Source organism: Mirounga angustirostris, unplaced genomic scaffold (assembly GCF_029215605.1).
Source record: "Mirounga angustirostris isolate CCGP_5_RB_7025 unplaced genomic scaffold, mMirAng1.0.hap1 SCAF_9, whole genome shotgun sequence".
Lineage (NCBI taxonomy): Eukaryota > Metazoa > Chordata > Mammalia > Carnivora > Phocidae > Mirounga > Mirounga angustirostris.
The window spans coordinates 29,764,181-29,791,372 of record NW_026991717.1 but is presented as its reverse complement, the minus strand read 5'-3'; the positions used below and the strand labels follow the sequence as shown (position 1 = coordinate 29,791,372).

The 27,192-nt window shown below is 37.7% G+C and overlaps 1 protein-coding gene across 1 annotated transcript in view; it reads left to right on the top strand.

Moving 5' to 3' along the window:
• Positions 1-7,975: 7,975 nt before the first annotated feature.
• NRG4 (neuregulin 4) overlaps positions 7,976-27,192 on the top strand; it is a 111,241-nt gene continuing 92,024 nt past the window's right edge. Inside the window, exon 1 of the mRNA XM_045899610.3 lies at positions 7,976-8,079. Coding sequence (XP_045755566.1) covers positions 7,976-8,079 — 104 coding nt within the window. The remainder of the gene's footprint in view (positions 8,080-27,192) is intronic.

Here is a 27,192-nt window from a genome sequence, read left to right as displayed (position 1 = left end):
AGACAGAGAGCATGAGAGGGAGGAGGGTCAGAGGGAGAAGCAGACTCCCTGCCGAGCAGGGAGCCCGATGCGGGACTCGATCCCGGGACTCCAGAATCATGACCTGAGCCGAAGGCAGTCGCTTAACCAACTGAGCCACCCAGGCGCCCTTGTCCATCATTTCTTAAAGATAGTAAGCTACTTGTTACATTTTTGTTGTTCTTAGAGACCAAAACTTTCATTTAGAGTAAAAAGTTAGCTTTAAAAATGTTAGGTTTCTGGGAAGCCTGGGTGGCTCAGTTGGTTAAGCATCTGCCTTCGGCTCAGGTCATGATCCCAGGGTCCTGGGATGGAGTCCCGCATCAGGCTCCCTGCTCAACAGGGAGCCTCCTTCTCCCTCTGCCTGCTACTCCCTCTGCTTGTACTCTCTCTGGCAAACAAATAAATAAAATCTTTTTAAAAAATGTTAGATTTCCGGGCGCCTGGGTGGCTCAGATGGTTAAGCGTCTGCCTTCAGCTCAGGTCATGATCTCAGGTTTTAGTGATTTAGTAGTCATTTTTCTTTTCTTTTCTTTTTTAAGATTTTATTTATTTATGTATTAGAGATCAGTGGGAGGAGCCCCCTGCCTTCAGCTCAGGTCATGATCTCAGGTTTTAGTGATTTAGTAGTCATTTTTCTTTTCTTTTTTTTTTTAAGATTTTATTTATTTATGTATTAGAGATCAGTGGGAGGAGCAGAGGGAGAGGGAGAAGCAGATTGTTTGCTGAGTGCAGAGGCTAATGTGGGGCTCTATCTTAAGACCCTGAGATTATGACCTGAGCTGAAATCAAGAGTCTTAATTGATTTAGTCACCCAGGCACCCCAAGATTTAATGGTCATTTTCATGTTAGTGTACAGTATCATCGTTCTATAGTTCAAATAAAATAAAGTTTACCGATTTTTCATAAAAATACCATTTTTTTTTTTTTTAGAGAGGGTGTGTGCTTGTGCATGGCGGGGAGAGGGGAAGAGAGGGGCAGAGGGGGAGGAAGAGAGAATCTTAAGCAGGCTTCACATCCAACATGGAGCCCCACTTGGGGCTTGATCTCACAACTCTGAGATCATGACCTGAGCTGAAATCAAGAGTCAGAAGCTTAAAAGACTGAGCCACCCCGGTTCCCCAAAAATACCATTTTAAAATTCAAACACTGTAAGATAACATGATTAAGATAGTCAATAGATAGATATGTATATGTGTGTGAGTATGTATATGTATACATATATAAAGATCATGTAGCTATGTAAAATTGCCCTTGAATGTGGGAAATAATATGCAATAATGAATTGTTTTTAGAGCATGGGATTATATGAGTTTATTTAAATATTTTCTTAAAAGAACAAATATAATAGTTTCAGTGTTAAATCAAATAGTAATGTATGAATTGTGATTTTAGAAAAGATAACCATCTAAATGCTTTGCATACTTTAGATAATTATATGATGAAGAACCCTGTACTTCATTTAAACAAAATTATAGTTTTAGTAAACATTTTAAAATTATTTATTATTTTTAAAACTCATAGCTTTCTTTAAGGCATATATTATTTTGCTGGTAGTTTTGTTGCCATCAATATTAATCATGTTCAGTAATTATATTCATTTCAAATTGAACATGGTGATATATGCTCTATTGGAACTATTACCTCTTTTTAGTTTTATAAGTTCTTGAAATCATCATTTATGTAAATGTCATGTGCTTCAGAAGCAATTTCCTTTTTAAAAATACCCTATGGAACACTTGTCCATAAGTTCCCAGTTAAAATTCCTTTTCTCCACAACTTTACACAGCACCCTTGAATTATTCCATATGCAAAGATAAGGAGTCTAAATGATATGGGAAACAAAGGCAGAAGAAAAATTATTAAATTTTCTTACTACCTACAGCCCAATGACAAGTCCTTGAAACAGGCAGAGTGACATTCCTCTAGGGACTCAACTGCCTCAATGTTGACACTTTGCTAAGGGCAAAAGGCAATCTTAACCCGACTCTCCAGGATCCTGTAAGTCTACTTTAACATATAAAAATTCCTTTAGAAATTTCCTTTACCTCTAAACCCAAGATATGTTTTGGCAATCACCCCCCAAGCATATGACCCACCGATATACATCTGAAGGGTCTCATAACTAAGGTTTTATTAGCCCATAATAAATGACTTTTCCCAACAATAGCTAGCCCCCTCAAGGTCCTGGAAACCTTGCTTACAAAATTCCTTAGAGACTTATGCACTCCCTAACCCCCTCCCAACTTGAAAGTATATAATTGGCCGCTCCTCATGACCCTAGTGCAGCTCTTTCTGCCCATGGGTCCTGTCCCCGTGCTTTAATAAAATCACCTTTTTGCACCAAAGACACCTCAAGAATTCTTTCTTCGCTGTCGGCTTCAAACCCTAACATCTTTCTTACATCATAAAGAATGTGGTTTATTTTATAACTTTAAAAATTGGACAGTGATTTGAACGGGTAGCTTAGTACAAGTCCTTTTATGAATAAAATTCTGCTTCATTTGCAACTCTGAACATGAGAACTGAAAGGGGTGGTTCCCTTGGCTGGTGCCTGACCTCTGTGCACACCTTGGTCTTTGTCTCAACCTCGCCCACACTGCACACTGCAGCCATATAAATCTGATTTTCAGTGTTTCATAAAATGCAAGGCACAGCTGTTGTAGGCTGCAGTATTGAAAACTTTTGAAACACTGCATATCCAACAAAATTTATTGTTTGTATGAATGTAAGTTTTTATTGAGGTAAGCTCTGTTTGTTTGGAAAAAGGTCTCATGCAGTGAGACAGTGATTGTTTCAAATGAAGTAGATTTAATTTCTCTCTCTGTCTCTGTCTCTCATTGCTTGTCTGTATGAGAAAGAGTGATTGGCTTTGCGAATACCTGGGTATTACTCCTGTGTTAATAGGAAGTTGTTGAGATTTCTGTTACAAAGTCTTTCTGCCAGGAGTAAGTCACTTTATAAAATGAAATTGAGAGCTTGTAAATCACAGAGTATCCTTCATCTCTTCATATATATTTGTTAAGTCCTTTGTTTCTGTTAGAGCAGATAACTTCACACGTAAGCATGTCTTAATAGCTATTTGCTTTGCCAGATGCCAGACATTTTTTTAAATTTAGGCATATGTAAATTGGTAAAAATAAAGTTCAATCTACAGGAAATTTAACAGTTCTTTAATAAAAGTTTCAAAGTTTCTATAGAAATGCAAACCTTTTAAATGCTGTTAAAGATTTTTCTGTAGTGTATTTTATCTATTTTTGATAAGCTGAAAAATTTGAAGTTATTCTGTTTAAAGTCAGATTAGAAATAGGCTTTATGAAAAAGTAAAAAGTCAATTCAGGTCATTCAGTTTAATTTACTGAGTCATATCTTTTGTGTATAATCTTATATAGTATACTACTACATTAATAATGTTTATTAAAAATAAAACTTGACTTTTCTGCAGAGATTTAAGATTACATTATTTAGGCAATCACTTATATTCAGTGTGTTTATACTGTTTAATGTTGATTTTTTAGTTTTTTATGTTTATTTTTTTATTGATATGTATTAAGTATCCAAAAAATAGATGCCCTAACCAAAGAATTTTGTCACTAGCATATAATGTCTTAGTTTTCATCATTTAAAAGTATATTGCTATTAGAATATTTGACTTTTATAATGCCTTCAATAAATAAATTCTCCTAAATTATTAATTTTAGGTGCTGTTTTTCAACCCTAAACTTTTGACCAAGAATGAAACTATTTAAAAATTAAGATGTCAACAGGTAATTTCTTGTAAATTTATACTTTTGTCAGTGGGTATCACATAGAAATAGAACCACCCCCCACAAAAAGTGTATTAATGCAAATCTATATTTTTCCCTATCTAAAATTGTTCCAGAAATCTGAAATATTTTGGTTTTGAAAGATTACATTTTATAGCATGAAACTATTTTTAGACTTAACCATAAAACTATTTTATTTTATTGCTTTTTACACATTGATAAATTCTAGCTTATTCTGTATGATATCAATTTTACAAGAGTAGGTGAAATCAAGATAACAAATAGATTCAGAGATAGTGATTCAAGTTAGATGAGCATTCTTCATAGATAAAATGCCAGATGTTGAGAACCTGGCTTGTTATAATCCAGTTAAAAATAAGGACATTAATTTCAGCTACAGGAAGCATTCTATGATAAAATTACACTCCACACCCTCAGTGGAAAACCCTATGTGATGATTTCCATGATTCTGATGTAATGTTAATTGGGATTTTATTTGTTACCCAAATTATTCCTGAAAAATGGTAAACATTATCTTATTAAAAGTTGTTTGATTATAAAGAAGCATGCCATTGTGTAAAAAAGAAAAAATCCAGAAGAATTAGTTCTGTTTGGTTTACTTTCTTTTTTCCCACTTAAGTTTTTTGTAATTGTTCTCCTCTTTTTTTTTTTTTTAAGATTTTATTTATTTATTTGAGAGAGAGAGAATGAGAGACAGAGAGCATGAGAGGGAGGAGGGTCAGAGGGAGAAGCAGACTCCCCGCCGAGCAGGGAGCCCGATGCGGGACTCGATTCCGGGACTCCACGATCATGACCTGAGCCGAAGGCAGTCGCTTAACCAACTGAGCCACCCAGGCACCCTGTAATTGTTCTCCTCTTTACATTTTTATGCCTGTATTGTTATGTTGTGGTGAAGCAGATTATTCTCAATTCTTAAGTAAAAGGAACATTTAAAATTTTTAAATTCTGGTGGTGGAAACATCTGGCTCAGTAACAATTATATATTAACAAGTTGAAACTTAGTGGGAAATAAATGCTAGATTATTTTTTTTGAATGCCAAACTTGAGTAATGCCCTTTTCTCCTTTACATGATTCTAGGTCATTTTCTAGACAGTTAGGAACCAACAATGTGCAATTTTAAAGCAATAAAATTCCCCCTTCAAGGCTGAAAGATAAAGTGTTCAGCAATTTGCTTTTCTAATTATAAACAGTAGTATAGTTGATGTAGAAATATAGTTGAGGTTTGGTGGGGTAGGGTCTGGAGCTGACTGCCAAAAAAGAATTCTTGAGACATCTGCATGAGGACAGGACCTAGGGGCAGAAAGAGCTGCTGCAGGGGGATTGTGAAGGGTAGCTGATTATATACTTGGGGATTAGGGGAGGTAAGGAAAAGGGAGGATTTCAGAAGAACTTTCATATGCTAAAGATGACCTACCAGATACCAGAAGCCTTGCCATTGTCAAGGTAAGGTTGTTTTTCCCTCTAGTAAGGCATTAACATTAAGGCAGTTTGGAGCTTCCTGGAGGAATGTCACATATATCCCACCCAGGAGTGGGAGGAGGGAGAAGGTTGCAGGGTGTCAAGCTTGTGCTTTGTCCTCAGCTAGCCTTATGTTCCCTCATAATGATTCAGTGAATTCTATAGTTATGATGTGGTTTTGGAATATAGGTGAAGTTCATGGTGTGAAGTCTGGAGCCGACAACTAATAAAGAATTCTTGAGATGCCTTTGGTGCAATATGGTAGTTTATTAAAGCATGGGGATAAGACCCACGGGAGAAAAAGCTGCTGCCCTGGGTGTGTAAGGGGTGGCTGATTATATAGTATGGGTTTGGGAGAGGTAAGGAAAAAGGGAGGTTTTGAAAGAACTTTAATATGCCAAAGACGATCTACAAGATAATGGAAGGATTGCCATTGTCAAGTTAAGGTTGTTTCTCCCTCTAGCAAACCATTAACATTAAGATAGTTGGGAGCTTCCTGGAGAAACATTACACTCTGCCCACTTCAAGTATCTGGATGGGCTGCAGGTTATAAGGACATTTAATTGTATCTGTATTTCCTTCTGGAAGCTAGGTTATTGATAGAAATGCTTTGTTCTTGTAGATTGCTAAGACATTTGTAAACTGAGGGAGACTCAGGTCTTGCAGGATTGTGATCTCTTTAATTATCTGTTTTTCCTTTCCTTAGCTTTAGGGCAGCCAGGAGTGCATTAGGAATGTTACATATATCCCATGGCAGGGGAGGGTTGTGAGGTGTCAGCTTCTGCTTTGTCCTCAGCTTGTCTTCTATTCCCTCATCAGTTATTTCTAAGTTTTTCTATATAATGGTTTGGTCACCAGAAGTGAAAGAAAATTAAAAAAAAATAGGTTTGGGGGAAGGAGGTGCAGGATGGAAGGAAGAAGGTACCATGGGAGACAAGGAAGGCAAAGAGATAAGGAAGGATAAAGGAGAGTTCAAAGATAAAGAAGGATGTAAGGATGGAGAAAGAAGAGGGGGGAGAAAAAGCAAGCAAGAGAGAAATAGAAGTTTATTTTTTCAATATTCTAAAAGTTTTGGCTGTATATCAAACAATGACTAGGTTTTTAATTTTACTTTAGAACTTTAGATGTCTTTTCAGTTACCAGCTATTACCTAAAATCCTCTTGCATATCGAGACTTTGTAAGATTACTTTTTGGGTTTGTTGTTGTTGTTTTAAAGATTTTATTTTGATTTAATCTCTATACCCAACGTGGGACTTGAACCACAACCCCAGATCAAAAGTCACATGCTCTACCAACTTAGCCAGGCTGTAGTCACATGCCAGCCAGGCGTGCCTGGGTTTTTCTTTTTTTTTTTTCAGTTTAAATTTGTCATACATAGAAATATTTAGAAAGATAATTTTGGAAATCAATTTATTTCAATTATATAAATAATTTTCCCACAGCAATTTCAGAGTTTAATGAATTTGGCACCTAAAAAGAAAAGAATTTAAATACACCTGTGGAATAGAGATGCTCTAAACAAAGCTGCAGAATCTCAGTATTAAATGAGAAAGTTGCTGTTTACTTTAAGGTCCTAATTGCCTTTTAAAAATCTAATGAATATAGAGATTCCCTATTTCTGTAATATAGCCTATAAATCTATTATAATTAATGGCCATATCCTTAAGACAGATTAATTTTTCCCTCAAAGGGCTAGAAAGCCATGCTTATCAAATAAGAAATAAGATTAAGTTCCTCATTTTTTTTTAAAGATTTTATTTATTTATTTGACAGAGAGAGACATAGCAAGAGAGGGAACACAAGCAGGGGGAGTGGAAGAAGGAGAAGCAGGCTTCCTGCTGAGCAGGGAGCCCAATGTGGGGCTCAGTCCCAGGACCCTGGGATCATGACCTGAGCTGAAGGCAGATGCTTAACGACTGAGCCACCCAGGCACCCCTAAGTTCCTCATTTTGAGAACGAATTCTTCATTCTAATTGTTTTAATTTTAATTTATTTTTTTCTTCATTCTAATTTTTAGAATTGCTACTTCTTGATGAGGGAGCAGAAGGCTAGTTGAAGACAGGGCATAACCTGACACCTGCAATGTCCCCCCACCCCTGGGTGGGACATGTGTGACAGTCTTCCAGGAAGCTTCCAACTATCTTAATGTTAATGGTTTGCTAGAGGGGTAAACAACCTTGACAATGGCAATCCCTCCATTATCTTGTAGGCCCTCTTTAGCATATGAAAGTTCTTTCAAAACCTTCCTTTTTCCATACCTCCCCCAACCCCATACTATATAATCAGCCACCCCTCACAACCCCAGAGCAGCAGCTCTTTCTGCCCATGGGTCCTATCCCCATGCTTTTTTTTTTTTTTTAAGATTTTATTTATTTATTTGACAGAGACAGTGAGAAAGGGAACACAAACAGGGGCAGAGGGAGAAGCAGGCCTCCTGCTGAGCAGGGAGCCCAATGTGGGGCTCCATCCCAGGATTCTGGGATCATGACCTGGACCGAAGACCGAAGCCGAATGACTGAGCCACCCAGGCGCCCCTCTATCCCCGTGCTTTAATAAACCACCATTTTGCACCAAAGGTGTCTCAAGAATTCTTTCTTAGGTGTCAACTCCTGACATCACCCCATCGAACTTCACCTATATTCCAAAACCTCATTACTTCTAAGATACTTAGTTCTTTTGCTTGTTTGCTTTTCCCTGTTTAATTTATGTATGTGTTTAGATCACGAAGAGCCCTGTGGTCCCAGTCACAGGTCATTTTGCCTGAATGGAGGGATTTGTTATGTGGTACCTACTATTCCCAGCCCATTTTGTAGGTAAGTGAAATGAACTGATGTGGGGGAGGGTCATTTTATTTTTTGCTATCTACTAACGTCTTTGAGAAGTGATAAATATTGAACAAAAAGTATAAGATGAAAAGTGTGAGGAATGCTCTTCTTATTTATATAGAACAAAATTATATAGAACAAAATTATACTTTTAAAACAAAAAGTAGCAAATCACAATCTTGCTCAAATTGTTTATTTTGAAAATTGGTGGTAGTTTCAAGCCTAATCCGATTTTTATAATAATCCATTTCAGTGAACTCTGTATGATTTTAGCAATTTAGGGAAGACACTCTATGTTTAATATTAATGACAAAACAGGTAGAGAATTCACTAATGTACAAAAGCCCAACATGAGACATTTTGCTGAGTTTAGAATACATAAATGCACAATTAACTGTTGGTGGAGTGGTTTTGGAATATAGGTGAGGTTCAGTGGGGTGAGGTCTGGTGCCGATGACCAAGACTTCTTGAGGTGTCTTTGGTACGAAATGGTGGTTTATTAAAGCACAGGGACAGGACCCTTGGGCAGAAAGAGCTGCTGCCCCAGGGCTGTTAGGGGTGGCTGATTTTATACTTGGCAGTTGAGAGAGGTAAGGAAAAGGGAGGTTTCAAAAGGATTATCATATTAAAGAAGACTCAACAGGATACCAGAGGACTTGCCATTGTCAAGTTAAAGTTGTTTTTCCCTCTAGCAAGGCATTAACATTAAGATAGTTGGGAACTTCCTGGAAGAATGTCACATATCCCACCCAGGATTGGGTGTGGGGGGAGGTTGCAGTGTGTCAGCTTGTGCTTTGTTTTTAGCTAGCCTTCTGTTCCCTTATCATTTGTATCAAAGTTTACATTTGATATATTTAAAAAATGAAGCATTAAGTTTTTCTAATGGTGTCAACAAATAAAAAAGAAGTCTGTCTTAGCTACTGTTGTTTTAAATAATATGATTTCACATTGGGAGTATATAGCCAGATCAATAAAAGACTTGAAAATAGTACTTGTTTAGCTGGCTTCCTTTGAGTTTGGTTAGATAGGATTTAAGGGGGAGATAATAAACGTTATTTATTTATCTATCTATCTACTTATTTATAAGATTTTTAAGAATTTATGAGAGAACAAGCAGTGGGCAGAGGGAGAGGGACAAGCAGACTCCCTGCTGAGCAGGAAGCCTGAAGTGGGGCTTGATCCCAGGACTCTGAGATCATGACCTGAGCAGAAGGCAGACTCTCAAGGGACTGAGTCACCCAGGCACCCCGATAAACCACTTTTATTTTTATTTTATTTTTTTTAAGATTTTATTTTATTTTTTGAAACAGAGACAGCAAGAGAGGGAACACAAGCAAGGGGAGTGGGAGAGGGAGAAGTAGGCTTCTCGCAGAGCAGGGAGCCGGATGTGGGGCTCGATCCCAGGACACTGGGATCATGAACTGAGCTGAGGGCAGACACTTAGCGACTGAGCCACCCAGGCGCCCCAATAAACCTGTTTTAATACATGAGTTAGCAACATATTACTACCAGTGATGTCCATAGACTTTAGTGGAGCTAACACCTAAACATCAAGATTTTTTGTGGCATGTGCATGAATTACTCTGTTTTTGTTCTTTAACTGAAATGAGAGGTATAAAATCTACATTAAAGATCTTTCTAAAGTAAAATTCATAGGAAAAGTGAAAAATAATTTTTGAGATTTAGTATGGAGGAGGGGAGACAGAGAAATAACCTCATAATTATCTCAAGATGTTCTTAGAGGTTTCCCTATGGGAAGCAGTGACTAAGTATTTTTCCTCTCAAGTTAATAAAGTGAAAAAGAAGGAGATAGAAGAACAAATCAACAATTGTTTTGTACCTACTAGGTGCCTCTACATTTTTCTTTCATCTTAAAATCTATTTACAAAAATATAATTTATGAATGATAAACTACTTTTTAAAAGTGCACAGTTGAGGAATTTTGACAAATGTTTATACCCATGAAACCGCTACCACCATAACAATATACAGAACATTTGTATTACCCCACATTTGCTGACCACAGTTTTAATTTACATTTTCATGTTTCATCATGAAAAACCTTAGAGAAAAGGGGGAAAGAAGACCTAAGGAAATAGAAAAATAAGGAAAATGAGGGGTGCCTGGATGGCTCAGTTGGTTAAGTGACTGCCTTCGGCTCAGGTCATGATCCCGGAGTCCCTGGATCGAGTCCCGCATCTGGCTCCCTGCTCAGCGGGGAGCCTGCTTCTCCCTCTGACCCTCCCCCCTCTCATGCTCTCTCTATCTCATTCTCTCTCTCAAATAAATAAATAAAATCTTAAAAAAAAAAAAAGAAAAATAAGGAAAATGAGAAATTAACTGACTTGCCAAAGTCATACATGTAGGACTAAATTAAAGAAATGTCCTTGAGTACAATGTACAACTCCCAAGTTTCGCCTAATCTTACAGTATATTCATTCTGAATTCTTTCTAATGGGATAGGGCATGTGGTATGCATAAAATGGAACAAAAATACTCATCAGAACAAATATATTTCATAATTAAAAGATACTGACATTTGTATCTTGATTTTGGTAATGGCTACTTGGGTAAAAAGGCTGTCCTTTCTTCATTGACTTACTTTTGCACCTTTGTCAAAAATCAATTGATTCTACATGTATGGGTCTATTTCTGGACTATTGTATTCCACTGATCTATGTTTCTATCTTTCATGAATATCAAACCATCTTGATAACCATAACTTTATAATAAGTGAAATCAGGTCATGTGAGTGGTTAACTTTGTTCTTCGGCTCATTTATCTTTATCTTTCCTTTCTAGAAGACAGTATTTAAGTTAAACTTTTCCGAATATTTAGCTCCATATTACAAATCTTGTGGTCTGTTGTTCATTTCTAAGGTAGACATTTTTTCCAGTGTGATTTCTTCTTTTTTTTTTTTCTAAGATTTTATTTATTTATTTGAGAGAGAGAATGAAAGAGAGAGAGCACAAGAGGGGGTAGGGTCAGAGGGAGAAGCAGATTCCCTGATGAGCAGGGAGCCCGATGCGGGACTCGATCCTGGGACTCCAGGATCATGACCTGAGCCAAAGGCAGTCGCTTAACCAACTGAGCCACCCAGGCACCCTGTGATTTCTTCTTTAACCTGTGTGGGGTTGTTATTGTTACCCTTTAACGTTTATATCTAATTTAATTGCGTTGTGGTCACAGTACTTGGTCTATCCAGCTCTACCCTTACTATTTGTTTGTATACTAACGGTGTGTTTATACTGCACTGAATAAGTTGAAAGAAAGAATTAAGAGTACTGAAATTTGGAGAATCACTGAGATGGGAAGAAATGTAGTGTCTTACTTCAGGCTGCTATAGCAAAAAAAATCAGTCTGGGTGAATTATGAACAATAGAAATTTATTTCTCACAATTCTGGTGGCCAGAAATCTGAGATCAGGATGCTAGCATGATTGGGTTTTGGTGAGTGCCTGCTTCCTGGTTTGCAGATTTATTTGGATACATCTTTTGATTGGCAGGAAGAGCTGGTAAGGAACCAGCTTTTAGACGGCAGAGCCATTCTGTGGGATTAGTACCCTCTGTGCAGTGTGGGTTGTGTAGCTTGGAGTTGTTCAACACCCCGAAAGGAAGTGAAGTCAGGGAAGACACAGAAAAGGAAGGAATATACTGACTAAGGGTTAAGTTAAGTTGAATGGCAGATACATTTTAAATTATTATTATTATTATTATTATTATTATTTTAAGATTTTATTTATTTGACAGAGAGAGACACAGCGAGAGAGGGAACACAAGCAGGGGGAGTGGGGGAGGGAGAAGCAGGCTTCCTGCCGAGCAGGGAGCCTGATGTGGGACTTGATTCCAGGACCCTGGGATCATGACCTGAGCCGAAGGCAAACACTTAATGACTGAGCCACCCAGGTGCCCTAAATTATTATTTTATAAAAGTAATTGTTTTCCAATAATTTTAGGACTAGCTTGGACCTTCTTTTTTTTTTTTTTAAAGGCATTTATTTATTTTTTATTTTTTTTTATTATGTTATCTTAATCACCATACATTACATCATTAGTTTTTGATGTAGTGTTCCATGATTCATTGTTGCATGTAACACTCAGTGCTCCATGCAGAACGTGCCCTCTTTAATACCCATCACCAGGTTAACCCATCCTCCCTCCCCCCTCCCCTCTAGAACCCTCAGTTTGTTTTTCAGAGTCCATCATCTCTCATGGTTCATCTCCCCCTCCAATTTCCCCCCCTTCATTCTTCCCCTCCTGCTATCTTCTTCTTCTTTTTTTTTTTTAAACATATAATGTATTATTTGTTTCACAGGTACAGATCTGTGATTCAACACTCTTGCACAATTCACAGTGCTCACCATAGCACATACCCTCCCCAGTGTCTATCACCCAGCCGCCCCATCCCTCCCACCCCCCACCACTCCAGCAACCCTCAGTTTGCTTCCTGAGATTAAGAATTCCTCGTATCAGTGAGGCCATATGATACATGTCTTTCACTGATTGACTTATTTCACTCAGCATAACATTCTCCAGTTCCATCCATGTCGTTGCAAATGGCAAGATTTTGAACAGTTGTGTTTTCATTTTCATTTGTTTCCATGAATTTTTTAAATTCTTCTTTAATTTCCTGGTTGACCCATTCATTCTTTAGTAGGATGCTCTTTAGCCTCCATGTATTTGAGTTCTTTCCATCTTTCCTCTTGTTACTGAGTTTGAGTTTCAAAGCAGTGTGGTCTGAAAATATGCAGGCAATGATCCCAATCCTTTGGTACCAGCTGAGACCTGATTTGTGACCCAGGATGTGATCTATAGTGGAGAATGTTCCATGTGCACTAGATAAGAATGTGTATTCTGTAGCTTTGGGATGGAATGTTCTGAATATATCTGTGAAGTCCATTTGGTTCAATGTGTCATTCAAAGCCCTTATTTCCATCTTGATCTTCTGCTTAGATGATCTGTCTATTTCAGTGAGGGGGGTTTTAAAGTCCCACTAATACAATCATTGTTTTATTGTCAATGTTTTTCTTTGATTTTGTTATTAATTGGCTTATATAATTGGCTGCTCCCATGTTAGGGCTATAAATATTTACAATTGTTAGATCTTGTTGGATAGACCCTCTAAGTATGATATGGTGTCCTTCCTCATCTCTTATTACAGTGTTTGGTTTAAAATCTAATTTGTCTGATATAAGGATTGCCATCTGAGCATTCTTTTGATATCCATTAGCATTATAAATGTTTTACCACCACCTCACTTTCAGTCTGAAGGGTCTTTGGGTCTAAAATGAGTCTGTTGCAGACAGCATCTTGATGGGTCTTTTTTTTTTTTTAATCCAGTGTGATACCCTGTGTCTTTTGATTGGGGCATTGAGCCCATTTATATTCAGGGTAACTGAGGAAAGATATGAATTTAGTGCCATTGTATTGCCTGTAAGGTGACTGTTATTGTATATTGTCTTTCTTCCTTTCTGGTCTGTGTTACTTTGGGGCTCTCTCTTTGCTTAGAGGACCCCTTTCAATATTTCTTGTAGGGCTGGTTTGGTGATCGCAAATTCTCTTAGTTTTTGTTTGTCCTGGAAGCTTTATATCTCTCCTTCTATTTTCAATGACAGCCTAGCTGGATAAAGTATTCTTGGCTGCATATTTTTATCATTTAGTACCCTGAATATTTCATGCCAGTCCTTTCTGGCCTGCCAGTTCTCTGTGGATGGGTCTTCTGCCAGTCTTATATTTCTACCATTGTAGGTTACAGACCTCTTGTCCTGAGCGCCTTTCAGGATTTTTTTTTTTTTTTAAGATTTTATTTATTTATTTGACAGAGAGAGACACAGCGAGAGCAGGAATATAAGCAGGGGGAGTGGGAGAGGGGGAAGCAGGCTTCCCATGGAGCAGGGAGCCCGATGCAGGACTCGATCCCAGGACTCTGGGATCATGACCAGAGCTGAAGGCAAATGCTTAACGACTGAGCCACCCAGGCGCCCCAGGATTTTCTTTTGTCTCTGAGATTTTTAAGTTTTACTATTAGATGTCAGGGTGTTGACCTATTTTTATTGATTTTGAGGAGGGTTCTCGCTGCCTCCTGGATTTTGATGCTTGTTTTCTTCCCCAAATAAGGGAAGTTATTTGCTCTAATTTGCTCCAATATACCTTCTGTCCCTCTCTCTCTTTCTTCTTCTTCTGGGATCCTAGTTATTCTAATATTGTTTTGCTTCATGGTATTACTTATCTCTTGAATTCTCCCTTCATGATCCAGTAGTTGTTTATCTCTCTTTTTCTCAGCTTCTTTATTCTCCATCATTTGGTCTTCTGTATCACTAATTTTCTAGTCTGTCTCATTTATCCTAGCAGTTAGAGCCTTCATTTGTGATTACACCTCATTAATAGCCTTTTTATTTTGACTTGGTTAGATTTCATTTCTCCAGAAAGGGATTCTCTAGCGTCTTTTATGCTTTTTTCATGCCCAGCTAGTATTTTTATAATCGTTATTTTGAAGTCTAGTTCCTACATCTTACTAATATTTGTATTGAGTAGGTCCCTGGCAGTTGGTACTGCCTCTTGTTCTATTTTTTAAGGTGTTTTTCCATTTTGTTATTTTGTTGAGAGAAGAATAGATGAACGATAGAACAAAATGCTAAAAGGGTAACAACAATCGCAGGGAAATATACACTAAGGAAACCAGAAGAGACCCAAAACTGGGGGGAAAGAAAAAGAGAGAGAGAGAGAAAAAAAAATGATCAGGTTGGTGAATAGCACAGTACCACACACACTAGATTTTGGGTGTATTTTAGTCTGTTAGAAGAAACTGCATCCCAAAATTTTAAAGAAAGAAAAACTTACATATATGCAAAAATAATGTAAATATAATGAAGAGATGGAACATAAGTGTAAAAATGAAAATTTTTAAAAGATTTTAAAAAATAAGTTGGTTGAAAAAAGAAAGAAGAAAATATTAAAAAAAGAATGTGATCAGGTGGGTGAATAGAACAGTGCCATACACTCGATTTTGCATATATTTTGGTCTCTTAGGAGAAACTGCATCTCAAAATTTTAAAGAAAGAAAAACTTATGTATATACAAAAAATAAGGTTAAATACAATGAAGGGATAGAATATGACTGTAAAAATGAAAATTAAAAAAGATTTTAAAAAAGGAATTAATAAGACAGTTGAAAAAAAGAATAATTCAGAAAAAAGGAAAAGAAAAAATTAAAATCTAAAAAATCAAAGTCAAAAATCTAAAGAATCATGAGAAAAAAATCTATGAATTCTATTTGCTATATTCCCCTTGCGTTGGAATTTTGCAGTTCTAGGTGATCGGTAAACTTGGTCTTGGCTGGATGTTCTTGCTGATCTTCTGGGGGAGGGCCTGTTGCAGTGATTCTCAAATGTCTTTGCCAGAGACGGAGTTGCACTGCCCTTGCCAGGGGCCAGGCTAAGTAATCTGCTCCTGTTTGCTCTGTGGCTTTTGTTCCCTGAAGGCTTGCTGCGCAGCTTTAGAGGATGAGAATGAAAATGCTGGCCTCTGAATCTCTGGCCCCGGAGGAGCCGAGAGCTTGGGGCCCCACTCCTCAGTGTGTCCTCAGAGAAAAGTAGTCGGTCACTCCTCTCTCCCTGGTCTCTATTCACACACCGTGCTCACCCGGCCTGTGACTGCATGTTTCTGTCTCTGGCACATGACCCTGTTTGGAGTTTCCAAACCCAGCAGACTCCTGTGGTGCGTTCTGGCACCGCTCTTCCTGGGGGAGGAAGGGGACCCTCCCTGGTTCTGCTGCTTGTTAGGCTCCTGCTAGAGAGCCATGGGCCAACTGTGCTGAGGATCACGGTTTATGGCAACCCGAAGCTGAGAGCCCATTACTGGGCTCTCTCTTTGCAGCTGGCTTCCCTGCTCTAATACCTGGGAGCTCTGCCACACTCAAGACAGCCCTGGTCTTCCTGTGGCCCTGAGGGTCCTGAGACCACACTGTCCCAGCGAGGGTTCCACACCGCTCCCCACCACTTTGCCACCAGAGTGACGTCCCTCACCAGCGCCGTCTTCTAAAAGTTCCAATTTTGTGCTCTGCTTCTCTATCACTTGCCAGTAGCCAGCTGACCGAGGCTCCCTCTCCCAGAAGTCTGTCTTCCCATATATCACCTCTGATTCGCTTCTCTGTACGTTGTCATACCTTGCAGAAAATGGTCGCTTTTCTGTTCGTTCTCCAGTTGAATTTTAGGTGTTCACAATGTTTTGATAACTATCTAGCTGAGTTCCTGGGGCCCAATGAAATTTAGGTCTCCTACTCCTCCACCATCTTGGACTACGAGCTCAGTAAATAACTTTTATGCGGTGATTAGGATTTTGTTTTAACTTTTTATGTGGTTATTAATGAATTGCAAATAAAAAAGAAAATGACCTGAAGCATACATTAAAAAAAAAAGAAAGGCAGTATCAATGACAATATAAATATATATATGAAAGTATGATTATTATTCACCATAACTCAATTTGGAGGTTTATATGATTTCTAATATTTTTTTAATTATCCATTTTTTCTGGTATTGTAGTAAAAGATATATAACATAAAGTTACCATTTTAACCATTTTATTTATTTATTTATTTACTTACTTTTCAAAAAGATTTAATTTATTTGAGAGAGAGAGAGAGAGCATAGAGGGAAAGGGAGAGTGAGAGAGGCAGACTCCCTCCTGAGCAGTGAGCCCTATGCGGGGCTCGATCCCAGGATGCTGGGGTCATGACCTGAGCTGAAGACAGACCCTTAACCACCTGAGCCACCTAGGTGCCCCCATTTTATCCATTTTTAAATGTGTAGTTTAGTGATATTAAATGTATTCACATTGTACAACCATCACCACTCTCCAGCTCCAGACATTTTCATCATTCCAAACTGAAATCATACCCATTAAACAATAACTCCTTATTTCCCCTTCCTACTGCCTTTGATAGCTATCATTCTACTTCTGTTTCTATGAATTTGACTCTTCTAGGTACCTCTTGTAAGTGGAATTATACAATAGTTACCTTGTGTGTTTGGCTTATTTTACTAAGTATGTCTTTAGGGTTCACCCATGTTTTAGCATATTGAAAGGTTTCCCTCTTTTTAAAAGCTGAATCATATTCTATGTACGTAGGTACCATATTTTGTTTATCCATTCATCTATGAGGGACATTTGAGTTGTTTTCACCTTTTGGCTATTCTGAATAATGCTGCTGTGAACATGAGTGTACAAATATCTCTTCAACATCCTGCTTTCAACACTTTGGTATAAATACTCTGACGTGGAATTACTGGATTATCTAGTAATTCCATGTTTAACTTGAGGCCCTGCCATACTGTTTTAACAGTCGCTGCACCATTCTACATTCCCACCAGCAGTGCAAACAAGTTCTAATGTCTCCACATCCTTACAAACACTGTTTTCTAGTTTTTGTGGGTTTTTTTGAGAATAGCTTAATGGATATGAATGTGTTTATTGTCCATCTGTAGATCTTCTTTGGGGTAATGTCTATTTAAATCCTTTGCCCATACTTTAATTGCATTTTTGTTGTTTTTGTTAGTTCTCTATAAATTCTGGGTGTTAGTTCCTTACCAGATATGTCATTTACAGATATTTCTCCCATCCTGTGGATTGCCTTCTTACTCTGCTCATAATGCTATTTCATGCACAGAAGATTTTAATTTAATTTAATTTTTAAAAAGATTCTATTTATTTAAATGAGAGAGAGAAAGTGAGAGAGAGAGCACGAGTGGGGTGAGAGGTAGAGGGAGACGCAGGCTTTCCACTGAGCAGGGAGCCCGATGTGGTTCTCAGTCCCAGGACTCCAGCATCACTACCTGAGCCAAAGGCGGACCCTTAACTCACTGAGCCACCCAGGTGCTCAGATTTTAATTTTAAGTCCTCTTTTTCTATTTTTTCTTTTGTTGTCTATGCTTTTGTTGTCATATGTAAGAAATCATTGCCAAATTCTATGTCATGAAACTTTTTTCTTCTAAGAGATTTTTTTTTTAAAGATTTTATTTACTTATATGACAGAGAGAGAGAGAGGGAAAGATAGCACAAGCAGGGGGAGCAGGAGAGGGAGATGAGGCTCCCTGCTGAACAGGGCCCAGCTCGGGACTCAATCCCAGAATCTTGGGATCATGACCTCACCCGAAGGCAGACACTTAATGGACTGAGCCACGCCTGGGTCAGTCTTCTAAGAGTTTTATAGTTTTAACTCTTATGTTTAGGGATGTGATGTATTTTGAGTTAAATTTTGTATATGGTGTAAGGTAAGGTCTTTGGCATGTCAATATTGAGCTTTCCCAAAACATTTGCTTTGCTGAAAACACTCTTTTTTTCCCCATTGAATGGTCTTTGCACCGTTATTGAATTGACCATATATGTGAGGGTTTATTTGGGGGCTCTCTATTCTATTGCATTGGTCTATATGTTTGTCCTTATTCCTGTGCCACATTGTTTTTTTTTTTTTAAAGATTTTATTTATTTATTTGCGAGAGAGAGAATGAGAGACAGAGAGCATGAGAAGGAGGAGGGTCAGAGGGAGAAGCAGACTCCCTGCCGAGCAGGGAGCCTGATGCGGGACTCGATCCTGGGACTCCAGGATCATGACCTGAGCCGAAGGCAGTCACTTAACCAACTGAGCCACCCAGGCGCCCCCCTGTGCCACATTGTTTTGATTACTGTCGCTTTGTAGTAAGTTTTGAACTTGGTAAGTGTTAGTCTTCCAACTTCCTTATTCTTCATGATTGTCTATTAGGGCTCCCTGCAATTTCATATGAATTTTAGAATGGGTGTCTATTTCGTGAAAAACATCTATTTGATTTTTATCAGATTATCTTGAGTACTCATATACGTAGTTATTTGTGTGTGTGTGTGTGTGTCAGACATTGTGTATGAAAACTGGAGATATTTTAAGGCTCTTGATGATATTCCTTTAAAGAGGATTTACATCAACTTCTGGCAGATGGTTAGAGGCACTAGTAATCATAGATTACCTACTAATCAGTGATTGAGATAATTCAAAGCTGCTGCATGGACAAGTCTATCTGGTTCACCATTTTATCTAAGATAAATTTGGGAATTAACTTTGTCAACTTCCAAAAAGTCCTGCAAGGATTTTGATGGGTAATGAATCTTTAGGTCAGATATGAGAACTGACTTCTTAATAAAGTGAAGACTTCTAATTCATGAGCATGTTATGTACCTTGATTTATATATGTGTTCCTTTTTTTTTTTTTAAGATTTTGTTTATTTGTCAGAGAGAGAGAGAGAGAGCGCATGAGCGGGGGGAGGGGCAGAGGGAGAAGCAGGCTCTGCACTGAGCAAAGAGCCCCATGCGGGACTCGATCCCAGGACCCTGGGGGTTCATGACCTGAGCTGAAGGCAGATGTTTAACCTACTCAGCCACCCAGGCATCCCTATTTATGTTTTCTTAAGTTTCTTTCTGCAGTATCTATTTAATGGTCTTAGTGTGGTGGCCTTGCATATCTTTCATTAGTTTTTTAAAAATTGCTATTTTGATATTTTTGGATGATATTTTCAATGGCATTTAAAAAATTCATTTTCCTAATGCTAACTGCTTGTATATGGAAATAAAATTATTTTTATACTGATTTTATGTAAAATGGTCTTGCTGAATTCATTTATTAGTTATGATAGTTGTGTATGTAAATAGTGCTATAAAATCTACAATCTTGTCATTTTAAAAATGGCAGTTATGCTTCTTTCTATCCAATCTTTATCTTTCCTCTCCTTTTTCACTGCATTGCATTGGCTAGAATCTATAGTATTTTTATTGAATAGAAGTGGTGAGAATGCTCATCCTTGCCTTGTTTCTCATTTTAAGGAAAGAAAGCTCAATATTTCATCATTAAGTATGACATCAGCTGTAGTTTTTTTTGATATCCTTTAACAGATTTAGGAAGGTCCCTTTTATTCTTTGCCGAGAGTTTTATCATGAATGAGTTTCATATTTTATCAAATGCCTTTTTTGTGCCTATCAAAATGGTCATATGATTTTCTTCTTTTATTTGACTAATATGGTAAGCTACATGAATTTTTTTTTTTACATTTTATTATGGCATGTTTATGGTATATTTCATACCTGTATATTTAAAGTGTACAGTTTTGAGTTTTGACTCAAAAGTACAGAGCCATGAAACCACATGCACAATCAAGATAAAGAACATATCCATCATCTCAAAGTTTCCTAATTCCCCTTTGTCATTCATTATTTCTTACCATCCCTGTGTGAGCATAGAGTAGAAACAAAAATTATATAATTTGATTTTATATTTACATATTTACAACTAGTCTGATGCATTCACCTCCACAAGAGTAATAATCTTGCCTACCACTGTAATTGTAATACTTGAAGTCTTGGCCACAACTTTCTGTTGGGCAGTGTTTAGAAGGGTACTACTAATGTTCCCCTTTGAACCTTTCCTTTCCCTTGTTGACCAACAACTCCTCCTTTCTTTAGATATGTTAATGCATATTCAGTCAGTCTCCATTGTTTAAAAGACTTTTGCTTGTTCAAGTCTGATTCATTGACTTTATAATTTAACTTGCATTAAGTAATCTTGTTTCCTTCATTTCTAAGTATTACTGAGCATCTCACAGTTTCTCCCTTGTATTTGATAACAATCTAAATACAGTGGAAGTGTATTATGAGTGTTACATATTCTTGAATTGCTTATTTTTCTTTAAGTATCCTTTTTCTAGTCCCCGTCTTTCAGGAATATGATTCTTGTGTCTAGTACACCATTCTTCTGCTTTAGTCTTAGAAAAAATACTTAAATTTTAAATCCCTAAGGTCCTTTCAAGCTTGATCATCATCAATATAAATTCTGGTTAAAACCATTTGCTTTGTGTAAACCTGGAGTAGCTCATATCAGGCTTAAACTACTTCCCTTTAAAGGTAAAAATTATAAACTCTGTACAAACATAAATAACACTGTACAAGGGCATTGGAGAGTAACTAAAAGTAGCCGAAACAGAAAAAGTGTTCACACTTTGGAGAAGGGAATATCACTGGGTGAGTTTCCAATTTTTAGGGTTATTTGCATGAGATGAAGCCCTAATAAGTGCCACTTAAAGTGGATAAAACTGGGGCGCCTGGGTGGCTCAGATGGTTAAGCGTCTGCCTTCGGCTCAGGTCAAGATCCCAGCGTCCTGGGATCGAGTCCCGCATCGGGCTCCCTGCTCCTTGGGAGCCTGCTTCTCCCTCTGCGTCTCTCTCTGTGTCTCTCATGAATAAATAAATAAAATCTTTAAAAAAAAAATAAATAAAGTGGATAAAACTGAATAGAAACTCCAGGTAATCATCAAAGCTGGAAATTGATGAGGGACATCCTGGAGAGAGCCATAGAGCAGGAACTCAACCTCTGTATGTAAATTGCCCAGATGTCTGGTTTATCCTGAACTGTATGCATAGGGAAAATTGCAGAAGGCCCTGCTAAGGCTAAGAAAAATAGAATAGAGATTTCAGCTGCTGCCACAATAGGGGAGACAGAGTTTAGAGTTTCAGTTAAGCCAGGTTATTCTACTGTTAAAGCAAAGAATTAGTACTGTAGGGAGGGACATAAAATCTAGACTCTCTCTAGGAAAGAGATCAAAAGTCAGGGAGACTGACATGACTAGAATTCGTGGGTTAGAATGCAAGAGAAAAAGAAGCTGTCTAGAGAAAGAGTTCCAGAAATCTGCATAGTGATTCATTTTGCATATCTTACTGAATTCTGTGTTGCACATGTGTAGTATGTAGTGTGGCGTGAAAATGTACAGTGCTGGGCAAGGAAATACTGGGACCTATAAGCTGAACAATTCGCAGAGCTAAGGCAGCATTCAGGTATGTTTAAGCTCCAACCAGCCAGAATGGAGTGTCCAACTCAGAGCATTCAGTTGAGCCACTCTTTGGTATTAGGGCTAACATAGGTCTAAAGACTAGTTACCCCCAAAAAAGCTGTAATAAAAGCTTGAAAGGATCAGTTCAGTTCATAAGTAACTTAACTTCCTCCCAAAGCAAAGTCCAACACTCTTTAAAGGAAGACAACAAAAGCCAGCACTCAAGGACATTCATATTGTTCAGCAAGCAATAAAAAATTACTAGATACATAAAGAAGTAGGAAAATATGATTAGAAATCAGTCAGAAGAAGCAGACCTAGAAATGCCAGAGATTAGATCACTAATAAGGAATTAGCAGGCAAGAGTTTTAAAACAATTATAATATGTTATGAATTTAAAGGAAAACCTGAACCGAAGATCAAAGTAGATTTCTAAAAGTTGAAAAGTATATCTAAAACGAAAAGTTTACTGGATTGACTTAACAATTAGATGCTAGAAAATCAAGATCAGTGCAATAAAAACTTTCCAAAATAAAGTACAGAGAGAAAAAAGACTAAAGAACAGAGCTTCAGTGACCTGTGGGACAATATCAAGAGATGCAACATACATGTGATAAGGAATCACAGAAAGGAAAGGAAACAGAAAAAAATATTTGAAGGAGTAATAGCCAAAAAGTCAGTTCACATTCTAAGATTTTTACAGATGAGCACAAGCTGAGAGCATTCATTATTATTAGGTGTCACTATACAGTGTTAAAGGAAGTTCATCAGCAAAAGTAAACAAACCAGATGGAAACTTGGATCTACACAAAGGAATGGAGAGAGCAGAAATATGATATTCTTGGCAGTTCAAAGGATCCACATTGCTTTGAGTTGAAGCAGAAGTGGCACTCTTGTAGCTTAAGAAATTGGTGCAGGATTTTGTGTTTGGCACCTTCTAGAATAAATTCACATCTTTGGTCATTAACCCAGAATCTTTGTGGTCCCTTTGTGTAGACTGTCTCTTTCCAGTTAGCTTCTCCTGATATAAAAAAGGACATAGATTTGTTGATTCAGGTTGGAGCTAATATCACTTGTTGGGTCCTTGGCATCATCCGTTTTATACCAGTTATAGAGTTAATGTCCAGTGTGACATATAGAACATAAACAGTTCTCTATTCATCTAGGACCTGTGTTTGTCAAGAGACTCAGGAAATTTCATATGCTAAAAAGCTTTGTCACCTATGAAATCTGGGAAATGTTTCAACACAAAAGAAAGAACATTAGAAGGAATTGTGTAAGAGTCAATCTCTTTGAGGCTGGCCCCCTCTTTGACACATACTGTAATTGTAGAACTTCTCCCACCTAGCTGCTCAGTCTTTATACATGTTACAAAGCTTGGTTCACATTCTGAACTGCCTTGATAGCCAGGGTAATGTTAAGGTCACTATCAAACAATTTGGTGATGGAGGCACTTTGAGAACTTTAGAACATCTGTCTGTTATTGTCACCAAACATGCTTCTTATATGGCATCCATGGTACCTCTGAAATTCATGTATATTTTCTTGCTCTTGATTATTGAAGCATCTAAGTAGTGTTGAATGTCACAGATGTCATAATGTGATCTGAAGACTCCTTGCTAGTAACAGGTTTTAGAGTGTTCTTTGAACAGCATATAACTGGCAATAGGTGGTATGTATGTCATATTCTGCAGTGTTGTGTTCACATGGCAGTGGTTACCCATATACTAGAATAGCCATTTCCTGTGGGTTCCATTGTTAGTAGAAGTGGAGAATGGATTTTGGGAGACAAATCATTCTCTCCCACTAACTATCCAAATATATATTCAAACCATTCTCACCTATGCTCCCATCCAATTTGAAGCCTAGATCTCTGGGTAACATAGTTTTATCCAGAAGATCCAGATTTGGCTCCTTATCCAGCAATCAGTAAACTAAAAGTTGTTAGCCATCCCTTCCCTTTTATACATACAATGTGGCATGGGAATGGGATAAATTCCAAATATAGAAAAATAGGAAAAATAATAGGAAACATAAAATAGTTACTGGTCCATAGCAGTTATCATATTCTCCTTAATAAAAGTTGTGAAACCCTCCTGCTCTGAAGTGAAGTAAGTCCCTTAGTTAGCCATTCTGGAAGCTCCTCTGGGAGGACCTGGCAAATCACTTGACCTCTATGGCCCTGATTCTGCCCTGTTGGATTGGTCTTCCTTAAGCATATTTCTAAGGCCACTGCTGAGGTAGTCACTGCAGAGTATGTCCTGTAGGGGAGAGAAAACAGTCTTTTTCCTCTACCCATCTTAGATTCATTGCTTGGAGCCCTGAAAATTAGACTGACAAAGATTAACAAGAGAAAAACAAATGGAAGTTTATTAATGCATACATAGCACATACAAATGAGAGTACCCAGTGATGCATAATTAAAAGGAATAGTTAGAACCTGGGGCCCATATAGCATCTGAACAATGGACAATAAATTTGTAGAAAAGTGACAAGACAAAGAGAAAGGGATTTTAGGCTTTAAAGGGTGGCACTCCATGGGAAGGTAAATATATGGGGAAAACTAATGAAGGGTAAGGGCTAGTTAGTAAGCTTTGTTATATAGATTCCTCTGGTGTCACCTCCAGGTTGATAAGAGTCTAGAGTTGTCTCTGGTGACTAACAATACTCCTATTCTTCCTGGTAGAGAAGGGGAGGGCAGAGAGTTTTTCTTGTGACTGTTTCTTCTCAATTGCCTTCAGCTCAAAATAATCCTTATGTCAGAGTGGCATATTTTGGGGTGGCATATTCTGCTACCATTCATCCTTCTTGGGGACTACAGAGTTTCATCATACTTCAACATACTTACATGTTTAGATTTGGAGGTCTAGGGATTGCTAAAGGATTTGAACAGGGCTTTTACAGGTCAGGCTTGTGGGTTTCTTTGGTAATGCAATCCACTCAAAAATTTACTAGGCTCTAGATATTTCTCTATTTTTACTCAGTTCAGTGCAGGTAACCACACTAATGATCTTGTATAAACAATTTTTACTTAAAAGGTTCAGGTTTTTCACTTAATGTCCTTTTTTTTTTTTTTTTTTTTTGAGAGAGAGAGAGAGCACATGTGCGGGCGTTGGGGGCAGCAGGGTGGGCAGGGGAGAGGGAGAGAGAATCTCAAGCAGGCTACATGCTCGACATGGGGCTTAATCTCATAACCTTGAGATCATGACCCAAGCCAAAGTCAAGAGTCAGATGCTTAACCCAGTGAGCCACCCAGGTGCCTCTTAATGTCCTCTATTTTGAGTCCATTCCTTTTCTTTCAACTTAATGGTAGTTAACTTGAGCCATCTGAAATAGCAGGCTTGGTTTGGGAAGGCTACTTACTCAATCTCATTTTCACCTCTGAGCTGGCTACCATTGTCTGGCAAAGATATGAATGAAAGGCCTGGGGTGCAGCCTTACCTCATGCTAAGATTATTACTTAGCAACAATCTCCAATCATTGCTTCAGTTTTGGTTACAGAATCTGTTGACATTTTTAAAATTTGATAATAAAGTCACACGGTCAAAATCAAGCAATAAAAAAAGGGATACTGTGCAAGTTTTTATTTCTACCCATTCCCCTAGAGTGTCTGTTTTCTATTCAACCTTTATAAGTAACCAATTTTAAAAGTTTATTGCTTATTTTCTAACATCATATTCATGAATATATAGGCCCAAACCAGCCCGAAATCTTATTTTCAATCAGTTTTAACACTGTATTCTGCTTTGCTTTTTATACTTCATAATACATTTAGGAATCTTTCAATGGCAATACACAGAGTACTTTATTACAACTGCATAGTGTATTTTACACAACTACTATGGTCTGTCTAACCCTGTTGATGGACATCTGGGTTGTTTCTCCTCTTTTCCTAATGCAAACAATGCTGCATATGTACATAATTTTATAGATTGCAAGTAAATTCCAAGAATTTGTCTAGTTAAAGGGTATATGCATTTGTAATTTTGATAGATATTGCCAAAGTGCTCTGCATAGGCATTCCTACCAGCTATGTATGAGAGTGCTTCATTTCCCAGCAAACTGTGTTGTCTATTGTTGGACTTTTACTAATCTGATAGATGAGAAATGGTACCTCAGTGTTGCCTTAATTCACATTTACCTTTTAAAAAAATATATTTTTAATTTCTTATTTAAGTTCAATGTAGTTAACATATAGTGTGTTATTAGTTTCAGGGGTAGAATTTAATGATTCATCAGTTGCATACAACACCCAGTGCTCATTACATCAAGTGCCCTTCTTAATGCCCATCACCCAATTACCCCATCCCCCACCCACCTCCCCTCCAGTAACCCTCAGTTTATTTCCTGTAGTTCAGAGTTTCTTATGGTTTGCCTCCCTCTCTGTTCTTATTGTAATTTATTTGTCCTTCCCTTCCCCTATGTTCATCTGTTTTGTTTCTTAAATTCCATATGAGTGAAATCATATGGTATTTGTCTTTCTCTGACTTATTTCTCTTAGCATAACACCCTCTAGTTCCATCCACATCATTGCAAATGGCAAGATTTCATTCTTTTTGATGGCTGAGTAATATTCCATTGTATATACATACACACCACATCTTTATCCATTCATCTGTTGATGGACATCTGGGCTCCTGCTATTGTAGACATTGCTGCTATAAATGTTGGGGTGCATGTGCCCCTTCAAATCACTATTTTTGTATCCTTTGGATAAATAACTAGTAGTGCGATTGCTGGGTCATAGGGTAGTTGTATTTTTAACTTTTTGAGGAAACTCCATACTGTTTTCCAGAGTGGCTGCAGCAGTTTGCATTCCTACCAACAGTGTAAGAGGGTTCCCCTTTCTTTGCATCCTCGCCAACACCTGTTGTTTCCTATGTTGTTAATTTTAACCATTCTGACTGGTGTGAGGTGGTATCTCTTTGTAATTTTGATTGCATTTCCCTGATGATGAGTGATGTTGAGCATTTTTTCATGTGTCTGTTGGCCATCTGAATGTTTTCTTTGGAAAAATCTCTATTCATGTCTTCTGCCCATTTTTTAACTGGATTTTTTATTTTTTGGGTGTTGAATTTGATAAGTTCTTTATATATTTTGGATACTAATCCTTTATCAGATATGTCATTTGCAAATATCTTCTCTCATTCTGTAGGTTGCCTTTTAGTTTTGTTGATTGCTGTGCAGAAGATTTTTTTAAAAAAAAGATTTATTGATTTATTTACTAGAGAGAGAGAATGAGCATATGGTGGTGGGG